Raw genomic sequence first — 22,275 nt, 5'->3', positions numbered from 1 at the left:
TTACAAAAAGCAAAATAAAATTATATAGAAAAATGCAATTATTTGTGCCATATTATATAAAATTCACATGAAAACATAAAAGCCATTTAAATTTATTAAATGTCGCGTTCTGATTTTTTTATTTAATATTATGAATACGGATAGAACAATGTAAAACATTTATTTAAAGTAAAACAAGCAAATGAGATTATAATAAACATGCCAATGATATTATTATAAATTCCATTTTCCTGAGAGTTATATTGTGTATTAGTATTTTTGTATGTATGCAGTGGAAAAGTGAATTAAATATTGTGTTACCTAGACAGAAATAATAAAGTAATGTTTTATTGTTTTGTATCTATCATTTGCATTTGCTGTGAATACAGCATATTTAAAAAACATAACGTTAGGTCATTAAAAAATTACGACAGATTTATACTTCAACCGGCAGTTTCGCCACGGTTGCTAAGAGAAAGCGTCATGCTCATGGTTACCGTCTTGGTTAGCCAAACAGCTACTTTTTGTCCTACATAAATCGCTGTTGTTGTCTAATATATCTAACGTATTTAATACGGAAACACGGACAGATGTGTTCAGTGACTGCTGAAAGGGAAAAATAACTTCACTGATGTGAGTTTCATCATTTTTAAACTGTTAACGGATCTACAGTGCAGCACTCCAGCTGGCGTAACGTACAGCTATTTATATATGCCTATTCTACTCTATCTAAAAAAATTGTAATATTTTCGGCAGCTCGTATACTTTCTCTTGATTCTAACAAGTTTGGGTTGCGTTTAATCTGACGATTTTTGTTGTATGGTTACAGTGACGCATTTGTTAAATCTGTTTATTTTTCAATGTGCCTATATTAGACGGATGAGTAAAATCTTGCTTTTAAATCAACTTAATATTTCGTGTTATTTTGCTGAACAGAGGTTAAACCAATGTGCTCGGGAAAATATCAGAATATGGGAGAACATCTAGCATGTGAAAGTGATATGCTGTCAATGATCAGTGAGGTAAGGTCTTATTACTGAATATTATGATAGATGGAAGAATTTTATGAGTGTAGCGGGCGTAATAACAAACAATGAAATGGTTTACAGTATCTAAGGTTTGCAGGGTTCGAAGACACTGTAAAAGTGTTTGAAAAAGAAATGAAACGCAAGGGAAAACCTGTTCTCAAGACTTCAGGATCTTCTTGCAGAGACTCCAAAATCATCATTATTCACGTGAGAGTGTTTTTTATGTCATACATGTTAACTATCACTCTAGTTTTCCTAGACAGTTTATGCAAGTTTTAACTTTTTAAAGCCTCTTTTGATTCATATAATTATATTCATATATTTATTTTTCTGTAGGATGATTTCATCAGCTCATTTAATGATGGAGACCACAAGGTTTTCTTCGAGCTGTGGGCTAAAAATATTCCTTCAGAAATCTGTGATTTTGACCAAGTTGCCCAGAAATTGGAATTCTACCTAAAAATTCATTTCACAATATACCCACTGAAGTTCCCCGGCGGAAGTCATGTAAGTGTATTTTTATTGTATGAGATGGTTATAACATATATATTTATAAAACGTATATATACTATAAAATATATAGAGAATTATTTGTGTGTGTATGTTTCATAGAATTGGTTAATACAATGAATGGATGCCTCCTGTTTGACCAACAGAGGTCCTCACAAAACCAAATATTCCAGAAGGCATTTCTTAACCTTTTGTTCAGTTGAACTTTGCATGTGTGGATTCAATGTTATAAGCTTTTGATCAAGATGCAATTTGTGAAATGTCATATTTTATTGCAGGATAAATCTGAGTTTGACAACAGAATTACACACTTCAAACACTACCTGGAGACTAGAGGGGCAGCATTGAGCCAGACCACAGAATTCCTGCCGTTTTACGCCTTTCCCTTTGTGCCCAACCCTATGGTACATCCATCATTCCAAGAGCTTTTCCAGGTACCGTCGCTGCAAACAGTATTTGCATGTTTGCATGCACTCTTTGAACTTGATTCCTGAGAAACTAAGACATCTTTTAAAATCACCATCACATTGTTGTTTGTCACTGCAAAAATGTCCGACAAATTTGTAGGTAATATTAGTGAATCCATTATTTGTTCGCATAAAAACTGCCGGTTAGAAATTTTGCTTAATGCAATTGAATGAATGTCAAATACAGTCTGGTAGTTATGGAGGACCAGGAGAGTCTTGTGTAAAGTAATCAGTGGTGGACAGTAACGAAGTAAATGTAATTCGTTACTGTACTTAAGTAGTTTTTTTGTGTATCTTTACTTTACTCAAGTACTTCAATTTTCGGAGACTTTTACTTTAACTCCACTACATTTTAAAGTCAAATATCTTACTTTTTACTCTACTACATTTTCAAAATCTGTCGTTCCTTTTTATTTATAAGTCAGTAAAAACTTAACTGGTAAAACGAGCCACTAATCACAGAACATCGCACGCTTTATTTTGAACTTGTATTGTTTTGCCCCCGTTGTCGCCTTGGTCACGTTATCTACTTAGCGCGAAAATACTATTAAACACATCAGATTCAGTGCAACTGTCTGCAACAACATAACATTTCGACTGGCAATATCTTTAGTGAAATCATGGAAGAAACTGCAGAATCTAACCTTGCTCAAAACCCATCGTTGAAAAGAAGAACGAGTCTTTAATTTTTAAGTGCCTTCTCTGCCTGCCTCGGTCCTGTACAATTTCTTCATACAAGAATTCTCCTTCCAATAAGAGAACACATAGAGGTAAGCCATTTTAATTTCACTCATTTAAAATAAAGAGATATAAATCTAACAGTAGCTTGCAGAACACATTTTGGTTAGAATATAGACTGTTACGCTACCATGAACATTGAACACGTCGTCAGCCAAGTAAACTTAGCTGTTTCAGCTTATTTCATATTTGAATTTGAAACTTTTCAAGCTGAGTGCTCTGATATTGTGAAATGGGAATCAATCGAATTTAACATTTTATGTTGGAATTTAACTTAATTATATTTTGACTAGGCTGCACCGATTCAATTCACATTTATTTGTATTAGCGTTTTTCACAATACATATAGTTTCAAAGCAGCTTGAATTTGTCTACATAAATATTTTGAGTGATCTGTTATGAGAGGTGACTGTCTAAGTTATCTAAATGTACAGTTTTAAGATAATACAAATCATGCTGTTATAGCTAACATCATGTATTCATTTAAAGAAGGAAACAATGAGCTAATTAAAGTAATTATTACAAGTTGGGAACACAATGATTATATTATAAGAAAATTTTGCATTGGTGCATGTATAATGCTAAAACAGTTGACTGTTGGAGTGGATTTCTCCTTATTAACAGGTATTGTTATTTTCTAAAGCTTCCAAAGACTGATCTAACTAGGCCTATGCTGAAAATAATATACTCTGTATATACTCTGTATTTCTTATGACATGCTAAAAGAAAAGCACATAAAATATATTATATTAATTTTTTTAATAAAAATTATAGTACTTGGATACTTGAGTACATTTGAAGGCGAATACTTTTGTACTTTTACTCAAGTAAAAGTTTAAAGACAGCACTTCTACTTTTACTTGAGTCATATTTTGCCTTGGGTATCTCTACTTTTACTCAAGTACATGGTTTGTGTACTTCGTCCACCACTGAAAGTAATGCAGCATTTCATTTTTTAATAACTAATTCTTCAATAAAAATAGGCATTAATCCATTTGTTTTTAACTTTTAATTTTTTAACTTTTTAATTTGTTAATTACATTTTTTAATTCAAATATAAATAGACGAAATGATAAAGTCTTTATTATATATTGTTTAATTGGCAATAAAAATGTGTGATTGTAAAAATAATTAATAAATGAAATATTAATCAATCAATAAATACTTCAAATTAAAAAGGGACTCTTAAAAATCAACATAAAACACAAAATAAATAGATAATTTTAAAGCGCATTAATGAATTCCTTTTTAAACAGTGGAATTTCAAAATCTATTTGAAAATGCGATTTAAAAAGAGGAATAAATAATTGGATTTACAAATTAAACTAGAAATAAAAGTTTTAATCAGTCATTTCCATTTCCCCACTGCCTTTTGTTTTCCGATTTGCTATTCGATTAGCCAAGTAATTTAGCTTATCCTTTTAGCCTCTCTATTTACTATTTCCCTGACACTCTGGGAACTTGCATTGCTAAAACGAGGTTAAACAATGCAAATTGCTATGGAGGGAGACATGTTACAAGCTCTCTGATTGGCTAGTTCCTTTTACGTCATGTTCAGATGTCTGTCAGAGGATAGTCTGTTGTTCTCTACACGTGTACCCAACTAGTTATCAGCGCCTGCTTATTCATTAACAGAAATCATAGAAAATGAAACTTAGTGTTAGAACAGGTTAGAACATTCATACTGCACGTGGAAGCAGCAGTGCTGCGGTCATTTTGGTGCCGAGTCTATTTATGATGCGATGCTTACGCGCAGTTAACGTGACATAAATTACGGTGCTTATGGCCAAAATGCTTATAGATTCACGTTAAATGTGAAAGTTTTACCATTACCATACTGATGTCTGTTGTGTTTTAATCCGCCAATATTGACTTTTTTATGAAACCGCAAACACACACCATGGTGTGTATTATATATGCATATATTAGATGATACTGTGTATTGTCTATGAGGACAGGACTAAAAAGTGACCCTGGAACGTTTTTCCAAGAGAAGCGCACCACATCGCATTCCGGTTCCCACTGTCTGCTCATGAGCAGTGGCCCACCGGTGCTGAGGGAAGCAACTGCATCACACTGTCAATCAAAACCAAGCAAATCAATGTATCATATGAGTTGTAATATCTATATAATCCGGAAAAGATGTAATTCGTGTGTTTTAAACATGTTCCGAGCACACTGTTCTAGTGGTACAAGCAGTAAACATTAAACAGGTATTCTTCTACTCGAATCATTTCGTAATCAAGTTGTTTAATCCATTCAAACATAGAGAAGTATATAAGTATATACTTTGGCAAGTAGAGAAAGCGATGCATCCTACATTTCCCACGATCTAAAACGTTAATGGCCCTTAAAAACCAAAGCATTTTTTTCCAGAAAATGGTGGGGATATACATATCATATATACATTTACATTTACGTCCCACATATCCCACCCGCAAAATACGACTATGCTCATCTGACATACCTCGGCACACGACATAAAGTATGTTACATGGACATGTTAGTAAAACACATGATAATGAAGACCGAAGACGAGGATTTGCTCAGCAGAAGGGAATTATTGACATCGCATGCTGTGTATATTCCGTTTTATTTTTTTCTCTGAATTGAGATGGAGAGTTTGTTTAGAATCGTTTTCCCCTCACTCACAGTGTGAGTCTCATACAATAATATTAGTAGTGAACATGATGTGTACATTTAGTGGGGTTTTTCTGAAGATTACAATGAAAGACAAGGATTTGCTTAGTTTTGATTGACTGCATGATGCAATTGCTCCCCTCAGCACCGGTTGGCCACGGCTCATGATGAGCAGACCGGGGGAACGGGAACGTGAGGGGGTGTGTGGTGCGGTGCTCTTGGAAAATCAATAAAAAAGGTCAATTATTAGTCCTGTCCTCATAGTCAATACACAGTAACATCTACTATATGCATATATAATACACACCATGGTGTCTGTTTGCGGTTTCATAAAAAGTCAACATTGGCGGATTAAAACACCGCTGACATCAGATACATGCTTTAATGGTAAAACTGTTACATTTCCCGTGAATCTATAAGCATTTGGCCATAAGCACCGTAACTCACGTTAACTGCGCGTAAGCATCGCATCATAAATAGACTCGGCCCCAAAATGACCGCAGCACTGCTGCTTCCACGTGCAGTATGAATGTTCTAACCTGTTTTAACAATAAGTATCATTTTCTATGATTTCTGTTAATGAATAAGCAGGCGCTGATAACTAGTTGGGTACACGTGTAGAGAACAACAGACTATCCTCTAACAGACATCTGAACATGACGTAAAAGGAACTAGCCATCAGAGAGCTTGTAACATGTCTCCCTCCATAGCAATTTGCATTGTTTAACCTCTTTTTAGCAATGCAAGGCCCCAGAGTGTCAGGGAAATAGTAAATAGAGAGGCTAAAAGGATAAGCTAAATTACTTGGCTAATCGAATAGCAAATTGGAAAAGGAAAGGCAGCGAGGAAATGGAAATTCAAATGGTAAAATAAATAGTCTTTTAAATGACTGATTAAAACTTTTATTTCTAGTTTAATTTGTAAATCCAATTATTTATTCCTCTTTTTAAATCGCATTTTCAAATAGATTTAGAAATTTCACTGTTTATAAAGGAATTCATTAATGCGCTTTAAAATGATGTATTTATTTCGTGTTTTATGTTGATTTTTAAAAGTCCCTTTTTAATTTGAGGTATTTATTGATCGATTCATATTTCATATATGAATTATTTTTACAATCACGCTTTTTATTGCCCATTAAAACAATATATAATAAATGACTTTATCATTTCGCCTATTTATATTTGAATTAAAAAATTAAGTTACAAACAAATGGATTAATGCCTATTTTTATTGAAAAATAAGTTATTAAACAATGAAATGCTTTATTACTTTACACAAGGCTCTCCTGGTCCTCCATAGGTAGTCCCTTCATAATGCAACAAAATTAAAGAACAGTCTCGTATTGTTTTGTTTTCCTTACAGACAAGTAAATGTTTGATGCAGACAACCGTTATGTTATTAATGATCAGTCATTAAATTGTAGGACTCCTGGATGACAGATTTGAGAGCAAAGCTGGAGAAGTTCCTGGCAGCAATGCTAAAAGCTTCAAACACACCGAGGCTTCTGACATTATATGTATCCTTTTGTCTCAACAACAGAACTTTTTTTTCCTATAATCTTATTAGGATCAACTGTGTTTATCTTTCCCAGTAAAAGTGCATAGATTCTTGAAACTAATTTTACTAAAGAAATGTGAGTTCAATTTTTATGGAGTCAAATCAGAATGTTCTTGCAGTTAGCTTTACAAAAGTCATCATGGGTTTTATTCCCAGTGAACACACATACTGATAAAATACACCTTGATTTGGATAAAAGCATCAGCCAAATGTATAAAATGTAAACACACACACTTTCTTGGTTTTACTGTGAACATTATTGTAGACCCTTTTCAATGTAGTATCTTTAATACTACCAGATTCTTGTGGTTACTGACAGTATTCCCAGCAGGCTTTGTTTGAGCTAAAGATTGCATTGTAATGCATAATCTAAAGTAAACCATCTCATTCATATGAATATAAATCCTCATACTCAGTGAGTCACCCTCTTCCTGTTCATTTAATTTATTAGATGTAGCTTGATGTTTTAAAATAGTGCAGACAAGGCTTGGATGGTAGTTCCAGATCACTCTCAACAAAAGTAACAAAGGTTCCTGCTTTTTATCCTATTATAATTTTTTTTTAGACATTTTGGCACCCGTGTTTTGAAATTGTTAGACCTAAAACCGGACGGCACGTTCATATTACGAGATGGAATTTATGACATTCATTGGAATTAAACAATAATATCAGTGTATGTGGTTTCTTCTTTTTCTATTATTGACAAGACTTCTGTCCTAATGCAGGACAATTTAAGGATTACTATTCAATTATAATTACAGGCCTCAAAGAATAAGAATGGCTGGTTTATTGTCTATTGTCCTGAAATGTACATGTTCGCCTGTGTTGTCCGGGAGATGGTTTGTGGATTGTTCTCTGAATGTTGTGTTTGATGAGCAAATATGTTCTCTAAACGTTATGTTTGAAGAGCCAACAGGAACGTCTTTGCGCAATGTTGTTGGAAGGCAGGGATGTGTACCTGAAATTAATCTACCTACTCAACTCAACTTTATTAATATAGCGCTTTTTACAATTTTCATTGTTACAAAGCAGCTAGACACATTGAATTCAAGAAAAACAACTAAAGTCATATACCTGTAAAAACAAGAAAAAGGTGAAAACAACAAAAGACAGACTTACAAATGCTCCACACACAACATGCATGCATACATACTTACACACATTGACATAGACGCACACACGCAAACACACTCGCACACACGCACAGTGAAAGCACACATTTTAGATAAAGGAGAGAGAACCACAGTTCAAATATTAAACGGTCTATAAATTCTTATATGCAATATTAATTATGTCTAACTTCTAAATTCTAAAGCAGCCCCCCCGGCCAGGCAATATGCAAACGGTGGTGAGGAACCCAAAACTCCCATCGAGAAAAAAAACCTCAGGAGAACCCAGGCCCAACCAGGGGATTCCAGTTCCCCTCTGGCAAAAGATGCTGCCTCTGCACGAGCTCAGCAGTGCTTGCACAATAAAAAATAAATAAACTTACTAATAAGGTAAATTATAGATTTAAGATTATCATTAACAATCTAATAGCATTTGAAGTGTTGTAGAAAAATAGTGTCAAGTTGCCCCGTCCTTTATCCAGCTCTATCATCTCAGCTTTTGTCAGGTCACCGCTTCCCATTCTCAGCTCTACCATCAGGTCTGGGCATGAACTGCATCTTGCGGTAACCTTGGAACAAAAAGACAAGACTGGCTGAGAGTAGAGTACTGTTCTGCACTCTTTGATGCAACAAGTACATCATTTGTTGTTGGATGTGTTCCTGGTTCCGGTTGATCTAAATAATGCAGCCTAAATCCTCTGAGGATTAATTTTATGGAAGTGTAGTGTATGCGACATTAAAAAGATGCGTCTTAAGTCTAGATTTAAACTGACAGAGTGTGTCTGCCTCCCGGACAGTGCAGGGAAGAATATTCCAAAGTTTAGGTGCTAGATAAGAAAAGGATCTACAACCTGCACTTGATTTTGAAATTCTAGGTATTAACAACTGACATGACGCCTGAAAGCATAATGCACGTGGAGGATTGTAATACAATAGAAGTTAATTCAAATACTGCGGCGCTAGAACATGTAGGGCTTTATAGGTAAAGCAAGATCTTAAAGTTAATGCAATGCTTTATAGGTAACCAGTGCAAGGTTGACAGAACCGGGGTTATATGCTCATACTTTTTTGTACGTGTAAGAACTCGAGCTGCCGCGTTTTGAACCAGTTGCAGTTTTTTTAACCACCTAAAAGTGCATTACAGTAATCTAGTCTTGATGTCATGAATGCATGAATTAATTTCTCTGTATCTGACAGTGACAGTATATGACGTAGTTTAGATATATTCTTAAAATGGAAAAATTGTACAGGTGTTGGCGACATGGCTCTCAAATGACAGCTTACTATCGAATACAATGCCAAGATTCTTAGCTGACGATGAGGATTTTATGGAGCATACGTCAATAGTAAAGCAGTATTCTTGGTTGTTACGTAGGGCGGTTTTTGGTCCAGTAAGTAACACTTATGTTTTGTCCGAGTTCAGTAGTAAAAAATTGTTACTCATCCAGTTTTTTAAATCAACTATGCATTCCCTTATTCGATGGAACTGCTGGGTTTCATGAGGCTTCGAGGAAATATAAAGTTGAGTATCATCAGCATATCAGTGAAAGCTAATTCCGTGTCACTTTATTATATCTCTTAGAGGTAGCATATGTAATGCAAAGAGCAGAGGCCCTAAGACTGAGCCCTGTGGTACAGCGTACTGGACTTGCGATTTGCGGGAACCATCATTTTTTATTGCTACAAATTGAAAACGGTCAGATAAATAAGACTTAAACCATTTCAATGCTATTCCATTAATGCCGACGTAATTTTCGAGTCTGTGTAGGAGTATGCTGTGGTCAATGGTGTCAAATGCAGCACTAAGGTCTAGCAGCACCAATAACAAAATACAGCCACGGTCAGACGCTAAAAGCAGATCATTTGTAACTCTGATCAAAGCAGTCTCTGTACTGTGACATGCTCGAAATCCAGACTGGAATTCTTCATTAATGTCATGCCTTTGGAGGAAGGAGCATAACTGCGTTGAAACTCCTTTTTCAAGAACTTGAGATATAAAAGGTAAATTCGATATAGGCCTGTAATTCCCTAGTTCTCTTGGGTCGAGTTTTGTCCTAATGTGAGAGATGAGTTAATAATACTAAGGAGAGGATCTATAATTTCTGGGAGAATTTCTTTCAGTAGTTTTGTTGGTATAGGGTCTAGAACCTATGTTGTTGATTTGGATGATCTAATGATTTTAGAGAGTTCATCGTGATCTACTGTAGAAAATTATTGCATTTTCTCCTTAGGGGTGCTGTAGTTAGTTTGTTCAGCGGGTTTCACTTCTGGTTGCATTGTTATAATTTTTTCTCTAATATCTTGGATTTTACTATTGAAGCAGTTCATAAATTCATCACTGTTATGCTGATTATCAGAATCTGAAGTCGCTGATGACTTATTTTTTGTTAATTTAGCCATGGTGTTAAATAAAAACCTAGGGTTGTGATGGTTTTCTTCTATTAGTGATGAAAAGTAGGCGGATCTAGACGTTTTTATGGCATTCCTGTATTTTCAAGTGTTATCCTTCCATGCTATACGAAATACCTCTAAATTAGTTTTCTTAAAGTTCCGATCCATTTTACGGGACGCTTTCTTTATAGCCTGAGTGTGTTCATTAAAACATGGTGTTGGGCTTACATTTTTAATCTTTTTTAAACGCAGAGGAGCAACTGTGTCTAATGTTTCAGAGAAGGTAGAGTTAAAATTTTCTATAGTAATGTCAAGATCGTCATCGTTTTTACTTATGCTAGATATTTGAGACAATTCAGGCAGATTGTCGAGAAACGCATCTTTGGTAGTTGAAATAATCGTTCTACCATATTTGTAACAAGGAGTTTGATTTGCAGCCGTAGGCCAGTGAAGCAAACATAATATCAGATAATGATCCGAAATGTCTTCACTCTGCTGGACGATTTTAACATTGTCCACATTTATACCGTAAGATAGTATTAAATCTAAAGTATGAATACGAAGGTGAGTGGGTCCTGACACATGTTGACTAACGCCCATGGAGTTAAGAGTGTCTTTGAAAGCCATTCCCAAGGCATCTGTATCATTATCTACATGGATGTTGAAGTCACATGAAGTCACCAACGACAAGGACTCTATCTGCGGCCAGTACTAGTTCTGATAATGGTGGAGATTGTGGTCTAGTGGGTTAAACCACTGAACCACTGAACTGGTAAATCAAAGGTTGCTGGTTCGATCCCAGCAGCCACCACCAGTGTGTCCTTGAGCAAGATACTTTACTCCATGTTGCTCCAGGGGGATTGTCCCTGTAATAAGTGCACTGTAAGTCGCTTTGGATAAAAGCGTCTGCCAAATGACTAAATGTAAATGTAAATGTGATAAGAACCCACCAAATTCTTTAATAAAATCTGTGTGGTGCCCTGGAGGCCTATATACAATAGCTAGAATACATTTTAAAAATGTTTTGTCCTTAGTATTAGCTGTTGATACGTGAAGTACCATGACTTCAAAAGAATTGTATTTAAAATTTGACTTCTGAGAGGTGATAAAATAATTATTGTGAAGTCCAGCAACACCTCCCCCTCTACCTTTTAGACGAGGCTCGTGTTTATAGTAATAATCTTGGGGAACGGATTCATTTAGAGTAATATAATCATCTGGCTTTAGCCATGTTTCTGTCAAACAGAGCATGTCTATTTTATGATCGGTTATCATATTGTAACAAAAAGTGCTTTTTTTGAGAGAGATTTAATATTAAGCAATCTGAGTCGTAACAGTTGATTTTCAGTATTTTGTTCATGATTGATTTGTTTAACGTTTATTAAATTACTTTCAAGAGGTTTATGCATTATCTTATGTTTGCTAATCCGGGGGACAGACACAGTCTCTATTTTATGTTGTTAAGACATTCTGTCTCCTTCCTGACCTGGGCCCCAGGTAGTCAGCCTTTAGCATTATTAAGACTGTGGGACAAATTTCTAGAGAGGAGGGAAACCCCATCCCAGGAGGGATGGAGACCATCTCGTTTCAACAGGTCAGGTCTGCCCTCAAAACTTTTCCAGTCATTTATAAAATCTATATTATTCTGCAGGCACCACTCAGACAACCAGCCATTTAGTGGTGATAATCTGCTATAAATCTCATCACCACGGTAAGAAGTAAGGGGGCCAGAGAATATTACCTAGAAGACAAATGATTTGATGACATGACTCCTTAACACAGATTAACCAGAGGGACGGTGGAAAAGGAAACAAAGGTAAACTAGTTGGCGTTTTTTAAACATTGCCCAAACATTGTTGTTTCATCTGCCAAGAAACCGGTGGATTGGCAGCATTTACCAGCCATTAAATTGGGTTGCAGGAATGTGAAGTTTATAAAATATTTAAAGGAGTCATATGACACGGCTAAACTGAATATTATTGTTATTATGGTTTGTGTAAACACGATTTAAGGTTACGCTGTATTTTCCACATAACTTGCATGTTTGTGTCTACTCTTTGCCCCGCCTCTCTGAAACGAGCGGATGTTTTACAAATCTCATTGCTCTAAAAAGCGAGGTGTGCTGTTGGCCAGTAGACCAGAGCGTAGTGATTGGTTAAACACTAGAGCTGCACGATTAATTGTTAAAAGTTTGTTATCTCGATTCGAACACCACACAATCTTATTATTGAAAATCAATGATTCTCGTGTTCTCTATTAACTTACACCTCGGAAAATCATAATGCTTCAATATTTGCTGTTGCTGCCGCAGAAGTTAAAATTATTATTATAAGGTATGTAACGACGTCACAAACCGTCTTTTCAAAACACACAGAATCATTATTTCTGTGTCAAATGATCACAGAAGTACTGGGATTAAAGAAGAGAGTTGCTAACTCACACGCATGAGACTCGTTTACAAGCTCCTACTCTGCCCAAATTAGTCTCACACCAAATAACAGACCAACATATAAAGTAAATACAGCCTGACAACAAAACTGTTCTTATGAGTGTCTTTCAGGATTCTGTTACATTGTTCTGATTATGCTTCACATCTTAACTGGACATGTTTGAAACGAAACTAACGATTGTAATTTGTAGCGCGGACAAATCCGAGTGAGCGCTTATATCTGTCATTGTGGTACAACACGTCATCATAGTGTGTGCCGCTTATCACTGTATTTACTAATAGTGAAACTGCGCTATTGGAGTTTTTCGTCAAGTTGCGATTGATTTCATGTTTTCAGGTTATTTTAAATTGTTTACAGGTGAGAATACTGCATTGTTATGTTTATCACTAGTGTCTTTCTTTAAAAAACCCTTCAAGCGGTCTGTAGATATCAGGCAAATGTATAAAATAAAAAAGTTTCACCTTATGAATTTGTTTTACTGAGAAATATTTCATATACAAGTTACTTCAATGCATTTATACTTTTTAGGTAGTTAAACTATGCATTTAAAGTAAAAAAATGAAAAAAACACCTTAGTTTACTTATGGAATTTGTGGTTAAACATTTCTCACCATAGTTACTGTAGGTTAACCATGAAATATGTAATAATTTTGAAGTCTTACATATTACATACCTAAATACATTTTTTTTTGTCAGAACAGTTAATTATGTATTACTTTTAGTCATCAATCAGAATCGTAAAAGAATCGCAATCTCTATTTGAAACAAAAGAATGGGGATCCTCAATTTATCCAGAATCGTGCAGCTCTATCGAACACTCTAAGCGTGTGACGGAAATGTGACATTTCTTATCACCTTACTTGCGTATACATTTGGTCGGTCTTAGTCAACTCGTATCACAAACTGACTTAGATTTGTGGGTATCTGGTTACACAAGGTGATTTAGGCAGGTCTGGGTGACATTCGCTTTTATATAGAATGCATCTTTTTCCGACACTTTAATTTGAGCAATTTATCGTGTCTAATACATGCATGGGCAGCTTATAACACACCAAAGACACCTGATAAAAAATGCTCGTGCCATATGACCCCTTTTTCTGATCATTCGTCATCTTTTAGACATACAGTGTGGCAAGTATTTATTTTGAATTGGTTGTCCATCATCCAAGCCATGATATTTGTACCTTGTAATGATTTTTGTATCATGCACAGAGACCTGTTGACTGCTAACTGACTGATGATCTGTCTCGCTTGTTTGTCTTGTCAATCAGAGGCGATTCATCAAATGCAGCTCCATCTGGCCGAGGCAGAGAGGAAGGCCGCCAGCCACATGAGAAAATTTGCGAAGCTACAGGCCGACCATCACAACCTCATCGTAGTCACAGCCGAGCTGGTCGAGTCGCTGGAGGCCACAGTCCGTGGAAAGATGGCAAGGAAACATTAACCTTACGCCCACAATTGATTTAAGGCAGATAATACCACCTGTCAACATTCTTCCCTGCATTCTCATGGGAAACTCACTGTTTTGCAGATCTCTCCAGAGTACCTCCAAGGTGTGTGCATGCGGCTCTTCAACGGTCACATGAGACAGAGTGCTGCTCAGAGTATAGACTTCACCAGACCTGGCACTGTAAGTCTATGAAGCCTTTACACACATAGTTTGATTAAACCTGGCCGGGAATGTAACTTTTGAACACATTTGGTACACAAAACCTCAAGACGGTTGTATATATGATATGCGTATAAGGCTTTGTTTGGCACTCAAACAATTTGTTATTCAAATCGATCTTTAGTTAAGACAGTTTTACACCGAAATTTTGAAAATGAACAAAATGAAGTTCATTCAGACTGGGTAGTCAATGTCTGATTGTATATAGTAAATAACGCAAACATTGTCTTATTCAAATTGTCCACTATGCACTATATACGGTTTCAAAGTGACAACATAAACAAACGTTACTGCTACGTGTGCGCGTTCGTGGACTGACCTTTACTTCTGGTATACATTCACAAACAATAGAGTGCCTGTAGATTATTTCTGATAACAAGCAAAATAAACCGTTACTTGGCTAAACATGTTTATTTAATACAATTATTATACAATAAAAGAATAGTATAAATTAATATTAACATAAATTCAATTAAATAGAAATAGTTATATTATTAGACACTAGCCAAACACAGACCAGAAGTGAACTGCTGTCCCGGCGCACACGTTCGATGAGACGGACTATAAAGATGCTCCGAAGGGTTGCTTTGCCAAAATTATTTAGGTATTTGACATGTTTTGCGACTTGTGTGTCCTCAATCATATCTTCCTGTGTGTTTGTTGTGCGTCTGACCATCTTTTCATAAAGGGATATTACTCCATGAGCCCTTATGATGATGGATATGTAAGTTGCTGAATGTTTCATCGTCTCTCTGGTCTTGCACGTCAACCCCCTCAGTCCTGCTTGTCTTCTTCCCCCTTTACATTTGTTCCTTAGTTATAGGAGTGTTCACACTAAGGAAAATAACTATAACTCTAAACTATAATTATAAAGATTAAATCTGATAAACCGCTGTAAGAGAGTAGCAGAGTCCACACTAACTTTTTAACCAATGAACCCTAAAACTGAAATTCTAATTTAAAGGGCTTATGCATATACAAGACTGCAGTGCACAAGATTAGTACAAAAATTGAATTATTGTCGGCTGGTGTGGATGCTATTTAAGATATTGTTATAGTTAACTTTATACTGTAGTTCGGTACATATTATTCTTGGTGTGAACGGGCCTTAAAGGGATATTTCATCCAAAAGTGAAAATTCTGTCATCATTTATTCACGCTCATGTAATTTCAAACCTGTATAAATTATTGTTCTGATGAACGCAAAGAAAGATATTTGGAAGAATGTTTGTAATTTTTAGTTCTGGGACATCATTGACTACCATAGTAAGTAGAATGGTAGTCAAAGGTGCCCGAGAATTCTTTATTTTCCTAAATTCTTCAAAATATCTTATTTTGTGTTCAACAGGTTGTGGATGATGTGTCAGAATGGAAAATTGCTAACATTCTTCCAAATCTTTCTCTGTTTATTTTGGAACAAATACATTTAAACAGGTTTTAAACAACCTGAGTGTGAGAAAATGATGACGGATCTTTTTTTTGGAAGAACTATTCCTTGAATGTGAAAAAGGAAATTTATGTTATCATTTTACTCACCTTCCTGTCATTTCAAACCTGTTTGACTCTCTTTCTTCGGTAAAACACAGACGAAGGTATTTTGACGAAAGTTGGTAACCGAAAAGCGGGTGCCGTCGCAATTTCTTCAAAATATCTTCTTTTGTGTTCAGGCAGAAGAGAGATAGTCATACAGGTTTGAAATGATAAGAGGGTGAGTAATTGATGACAAAATTATCCACAGATTGCTATCTAAAAACATGTTGATGGTTGCTTGATCTCAGTAGGTGACCTGAACGAGAAACGGAAAGTTTATGACATTCTATGCTCATTCAGCGACGTCAGTTGGCAAATTTATGAATCGCATTCAATGAGCTAGACTTACCATCTGTACCATTTATTATAAGCCTTGGTTTACATGCGAAAATGTAGTTTACAGATAAATAAGTTGTAACGCAATATGCTCTGTGCAAAGAATTGACCAAATAGATCAATGTTAACACAATGTTTTAGTGTTTATACAGTCTTGACATAACCCCCACCCTGAAACCCTAAACTACCAGGATGTACTAAGTATCTGCAAACCTGTAGGACTACTATTGCGAAAGCTATATATGCAGCCGGATGGAAATCATTTAAGCAAACTTTTAAGATTAAGCATATCTAAGAATGTTCCATGTATGTAACATGAGTAGTTGGAATTTTCCTTACAAACCAGTTACCAGTGACATATAGAGTTCATCAGAAAAGGATCCTTCTGTATAAATTGACAAGATGTCCTCGAACCCACATCTTTACAGAACAAAAACAAACACGCTATGCCAACATTACTTATGCTTCAAATCATACAAAATCATTCACCTGAACCTGTGCACACACGGGCCTTGTTAGGTTTCAGCATACCACCCTGGAAAGGCTTCTAATTGCATCCTTGAGAGGCCAAGATTTTCTGTGTTCATTAGTACTTCAAGAAACCAGATCCCACAGGTGCAGTGCTATAATGACAGAGGGGAATTTCTCTTATAAACTCCCACCCCCGCTTTTTTTTCACATCTTTTTTGGAGGGTAACAAACACGTCTTCAAGCAGTCTGCATGCAGTCACAACTGTTTTAGAACGCATACTAGCTAGTGCATTGCTGCAACAACTCAAATACTCATATTGACCTTGTCCCATAGAGTTTTCTGACTAATATGATTAACACCTGCATTTCAATATTAATAATAATCCACCAACATATCAATTTACAGCTCCATCTGGTATTGAAATTCTTTCTGTGGTTATTACTTTAATTTGGTAATGTGTGTTTGTTTTTCATTTAGGCATCCTCATTGCTGCGGGCATCGGTTGCACCTCAGTAAGTTTGCTGAAGTATAAAATACATATGGAATTTGTTGTGCTACTTGTATAGTCAGATCGTTTCTCAGATGAGGTAAAAAGAGATAATTTAGCGCCGCGCTTGTTCCCTCGACCGAAAGCATATGCATTTTTCCCATTGACTTTTGAAAGATCGTAAAAAACAAACACTGTTATAGGTTTATGATGTTTACAGGTTTTGTCTTTCAAGATAATCTTTACAAATTAGATAAAATATTTATTACTTTTGAAGCCGAAACCACCATCAAGCCTCCCACAGCTCTTTTAAACTATTAAAAATGTGTTTCCTATATAATTACTCCGTGCATAAATCCATATCTACGTTTTAAGAGATTTGTGCCCATGTTGTATTTTTTGTGAGCTTTATATGCGTGATGACGTCTTACTTCCCCGCCAAAATAATTATTCACTTTAAGCAACGTGTTAGCAACCACTGTTTTTCAGACATAATAAGGCTTTGTGTTTTACGTCATAGAATACAACGTGCAAATATTTAGTTATATTAACTCATAGACTTTGTGGAGATATGTAACCGCAAGTCCTAAAATGCTAACTCCCTTACAGGTTATGCGATCAAAAATACATCATCTGCTCGACTCCCTTTTGTGATAGAAGTGCTGCACATATTTTGTAGTGTCTCTGCCATAAACATGTGGCCTTCACTTGTTTGCAGTGCAACAGTTAATAAAGAACTGATTCTTTGGATATGCATTGTATTCTCTTTACTCAACAAACATTTTAAATATTAATAACCTAAATGCGAGGCACTTTTTTAAAAGTATTTTCGATTGGAGGAAAACAATGATCTAAGCACGTTGCATTTATATTGTGGTCTCATATGTTTAATTACTAATGTTTGAAGTGCCTTATTACCATTATTATGACCATCTTAAATAATTACATACTTAAGTCGACCACTGAGTATATTTACTTTAATTACTTTTTCCTTACTTTGTGTTCTCAGGAGGTCCAAAGATGTGCCGTTGCTTCCTTCTCTGGACTATGAGAAGTTGAAGAAGGACTTATTAAATGGATCAGACAGACTGAAGGCTTTGCTGCTTCAAGCTTTGCGTTGGGTAACTCAAAACAGAATTATGTCAAAAGTGAACAAGCCAGAGATCTTGAAGCGTTACTGCTTATTTATTAGCTGGCATCATTTCTTATGAGATGGTATGATCCCTTATTAAACTGAATTAGCATTACCACATTACGATGTTATCATTATTATAGTCGGTAGTGGTGTTTGCAAGGGCAAGAATGTTGTAAACGCTGAATCCCATCAAACCTTGGATGTGAGAGATTTCTCAAAATTCTCAAATCAGTCTTACAGTGATGTGAAAAATCATTCCTAAATGATCCAGATCATCAAACAAGTTAAATGATGGTTTTATTTATAAAGGTAAAAAACAATCCAAACATTTTTGAACCTATGTGAAAAAGTAATTGCCCCCTAAACCTATTAACCACAACAGCGGCAACAACTGCAATCAAGCGTTTGCGATAGCTCGCATTGAGTATTTCACATCGCAGTGGAGGAATTTGGGCCCACTCTTCTTTGCAGAATTGTTTTAATTAAGCCACATTGGAGGGTCTTCAAACATGAACAGCCGGTCAAGCCACAGCTTTTCAATGGATTTAAGTACGGACTTTGACCAGGCCACTGCAAAACCTTAATTTCGATTTTTTAGCCATTCAGAGGTGGAATTGCTGGTGTGTTTTGGATCATTGTCCTGCTTACAACACTGGACCCCATTGACTTCCATTATATGGGCACCAAACCACCAAGAAATTTCTCACTAAAATTTCTCAAAATAATTTTGTGTTCCACAGAAGAATCATTTACAGGTTTTGAATAGCATGAGTAAAATATCATTTTTATTTATAGGGTCTCTTTAAAGTGCATATTGCAAGTAGATTTTTTAATAAAATGAATATATTACCTTGTATAAAAAATACCATATGTAAAGTTTAGTGCCGGATTTAAAATGTTTTTCAAAATTCAAGGGCGCAAATTTGGTAGAAGTGACCGTTTCTTTGACAGTCGTCAAAAATAGTTTTTTTTTTTTTCATTATCGCGTCATTTGGGGGGGCACGGTGGCTTAGTGGTTAGCACATTCGCCTCACACCTCCAGGGTTGGGGGTTCGATTCCCGCTTCCGACTTGTGTGTGTGGAGTTTGCATGTTCTCCCTGTGCCTCGGGGGTTTCCTCCGGGTACTCCGGTTTCCTCCCCTGGTCCAAAGACATGCATGGTAGGTTGATTGGCATCTCTGGAAAAATTGTCCGTAGGGTGTGAGTGTGAGTGTGTGTGTGAGTGAATGAATGAGTGAGTGTGTGTGCCCTGCGATGGGTTGGCACTCCATCCAGGGTGTATCCTGCCTTGATGCCCGATGACTCCTGAGATAGGCGCAGGCTCCCCGTGACCCGAGGTAGTTCGGATAAGCGGTAGAAAATGGATGGATGGATGGATGGATCGCGTCATTTGACATCACGGGAGGGGGAAGAGTGCGGCGCTTTGCCTTTGATCACTGCAGAGTATCTATGTATTCAGTAGGAACAGTCGTGAGTGAGTCTGATTTAACTGGTTATGTATTTAAATTTTTCATCGTCATGGTAAATGATTGTATTTGTAGAGGTTGCACAAACTCCTTCCGGTCAGAAAATCGTGTCCACATGTTTTACTCGTTTTGTCCCTGCTCTCTTGTCCACATTGCCGGCTCATAATTGTATGTCAGTGGTCCATCATATGAATTAACATTTATAATACTCTCCGAACTCTCATTGTCATCGCGATCCATTGCTTTCCTATTGTCTACATGGACCACACTCCCTCTCGTTACGTCACTTCCAGTTTTGGCGGTTTTCAGATGCGGAAAAGAAAACTCTCTCAAAAAACGTCCCCAGAAGTCTATTTAGCGTATAATTCTTATTCTATTTTTCTATCCTTTACTCTCTGGGGTCTTCAACTTGAAATATTAACTTTAAGTAAGTTGCTTAAATAGTTTCTTGAATATGATATACTGAGTTTTCTTTTATGTGTTTTTGGATGTATAGAGGTTGACTCGATCTCTTCATGGTGAGCAGAGAGACACAGTTCTGCAGGCTTTCATCAGCAGTGATCTTCTGGAGTGGTATAGTACCAAACAGGTGCATTACAATCCCCAATTCATATCAATGTTGATAAAGTTATGCTTTTATTTATCAGTCTTGAGTCTACCTTAGCCCATGATGTTATCTGTATTCATCTGTTGCCTCAGAGCTAATTAAGAGGTGCTTTTCTCAGGAATGTAACACTGTTTCTACACTGAGCACGTCACAATGCGACACACATTGTAAAAAGGAATTACGTAACAAAAACTGGAACAAAAAAATTGTAATTTTAAGTTTTTTGACAGTATTTCAAAAATGACATAAAGTTTCTGAAAAAGAAAATGTAAAATTCATATACACCAATACACCATATGCACCAAAATCATTTTCTTTACTTTTTTCAGAAAACTGTTCTTCATCTCATAAAATCCAAGAATGAGATTGTCAGACAGTATATGGCACGACTTATCAACGCCTTTGCATCTTTGTGTGATGGTGAGTAAAAAATTAGCCATGTCTAAAAACACCTTTTAGGACAGTGTGTCGAAAGGAATTTCCTTTTTGTTGTTTAATTATTCACATTGACAGAAAGTTCCTTTTAATTAATGAAATCTGTCTTGGGTTTTAAAATGTGTTTTGTCATCTCATTCATTATTACACAATGCACGCCCAGGCCGCATGTACCTTTCTCAGATACCTTCGCTACTGAGGTTTCTGGTAGACTCTCTGAGGACGGAAGAGAAAGAGTCAGTAACTCGAGAAAATGTGCTCGCGGCACTGCAAAAGCTCAGCCTCAGGTACTCAGTTTCGTTCTGTTGTGCACATGGTTATAAGGATGTCGGTACTGAGAAAAAATTATGAATTCATTTTTTATTTAATTGCTTTTACATTTATACAATAGACAGACACTTTTATCGCATTGTGTCTAGTTAGGACCAGGTTTAATATTGTGTTTAGATTATAATTGCATAATTTTGTTTAGATCTAAGATAAAATAGCAAAATTAACTTGATGAGGTAAAAGTTTGTGAACAATTGTGAAAATTCCACAACAATGTTCTTTATTTTACAAAATAAGTGAATTTAAAACAGCACCACAACATTTGCAGACAACTGTAAGACATACAAATGTTGACAGAAAACTTTTTGCATGAACAAATATTACAAAATATAGAGTTACTGGAAAAAGTGTAATCCTTCAAATATTGACATGTCAAAACAATGAACAGAAAATATAAATGCAATAGAATAGTAGAAATTGCAAGAAATGGAGACTCAATGTTTTCTGATGTGTCTAGACGAGTACAGCAGTCGGCTATGATACGAGACGGTCTGATTGGCTGGTTGGTCAAAGAGCTTCACGATTCAGACTGTCTGTCTGACTACACACTGGAATACGCCATCTCTCTGCTCATGAACCTCTGTCTGCGCACTCAAGGTAAACTGCCCTACAAAATGCTGTTTTATTATTAATAAATAAATGAACTAACAGTATGCACTATTTTTTAATTTTACCCACTTCTTATGGGTTGCCTATTTGATTTGATCAATGAAAGCATGTAAGCATTGCGACTTTCATTTATTGCGCCGCTTACATTACAGGAAAGAAGAAGTGTGCACAAGAGGCTGAGCAGGTCCTGAAAGTTCTGACGGAGCTCCTGGGACACGAAAACCATGAGGTGAGGCACCAGTTGCTTAATAGTTGGAAACAGGATGTGTTGTATGAGTTTGAGTCATTGACCAGTGAATAGCTTGGGGCAGCGTCAGCTTTTAAATC

The 22,275-nt window shown here is 36.1% G+C and overlaps 1 protein-coding gene across 5 annotated transcripts in view; it reads left to right on the top strand.

The window, feature by feature from the left end:
• The first annotated feature begins 452 nt into the window (after positions 1-452).
• Positions 453-22,275, top strand: part of LOC130430200 (lisH domain-containing protein ARMC9) — a 36,704-nt gene continuing 14,881 nt past the window's right edge. For 3 of the 5 annotated variants that reach the window (XM_056759217.1, XM_056759216.1, XM_056759215.1), the window contains exons 1-17: positions 453-612; positions 916-1,001; positions 1,089-1,214; positions 1,344-1,514; positions 1,796-1,951; positions 6,789-6,881; positions 12,214-12,238; positions 14,144-14,301; positions 14,404-14,502; positions 15,230-15,265; positions 17,357-17,391; positions 18,376-18,487; positions 20,464-20,556; positions 20,904-20,994; positions 21,173-21,296; positions 21,797-21,936; positions 22,101-22,177. In XM_056759217.1, the coding sequence (XP_056615195.1) occupies positions 927-1,001; positions 1,089-1,214; positions 1,344-1,514; positions 1,796-1,951; positions 6,789-6,881; positions 12,214-12,238; positions 14,144-14,301; positions 14,404-14,502; positions 15,230-15,265; positions 17,357-17,391; positions 18,376-18,487; positions 20,464-20,556; positions 20,904-20,994; positions 21,173-21,296; positions 21,797-21,936; positions 22,101-22,177 (1,611 nt within the window). In that variant the 5' untranslated portion in view covers positions 453-612; positions 916-926. The remainder of the gene's footprint in view (positions 613-915; positions 1,002-1,088; positions 1,215-1,343; positions 1,515-1,795; positions 1,952-6,788; positions 6,882-12,213; positions 12,239-14,143; positions 14,302-14,403; positions 14,503-15,229; positions 15,266-17,356; positions 17,392-18,375; positions 18,488-20,463; positions 20,557-20,903; positions 20,995-21,172; positions 21,297-21,796; positions 21,937-22,100; positions 22,178-22,275) is intronic. The other 2 variants (XM_056759219.1, XM_056759218.1) reach the window with 2 other exon arrangements.

Source organism: Triplophysa dalaica, chromosome 10 (genome assembly GCF_015846415.1).
Source record: "Triplophysa dalaica isolate WHDGS20190420 chromosome 10, ASM1584641v1, whole genome shotgun sequence".
NCBI lineage: Eukaryota > Metazoa > Chordata > Actinopteri > Cypriniformes > Nemacheilidae > Triplophysa > Triplophysa dalaica.
This window is presented reverse-complemented; position numbering and strand designations above follow the sequence as displayed.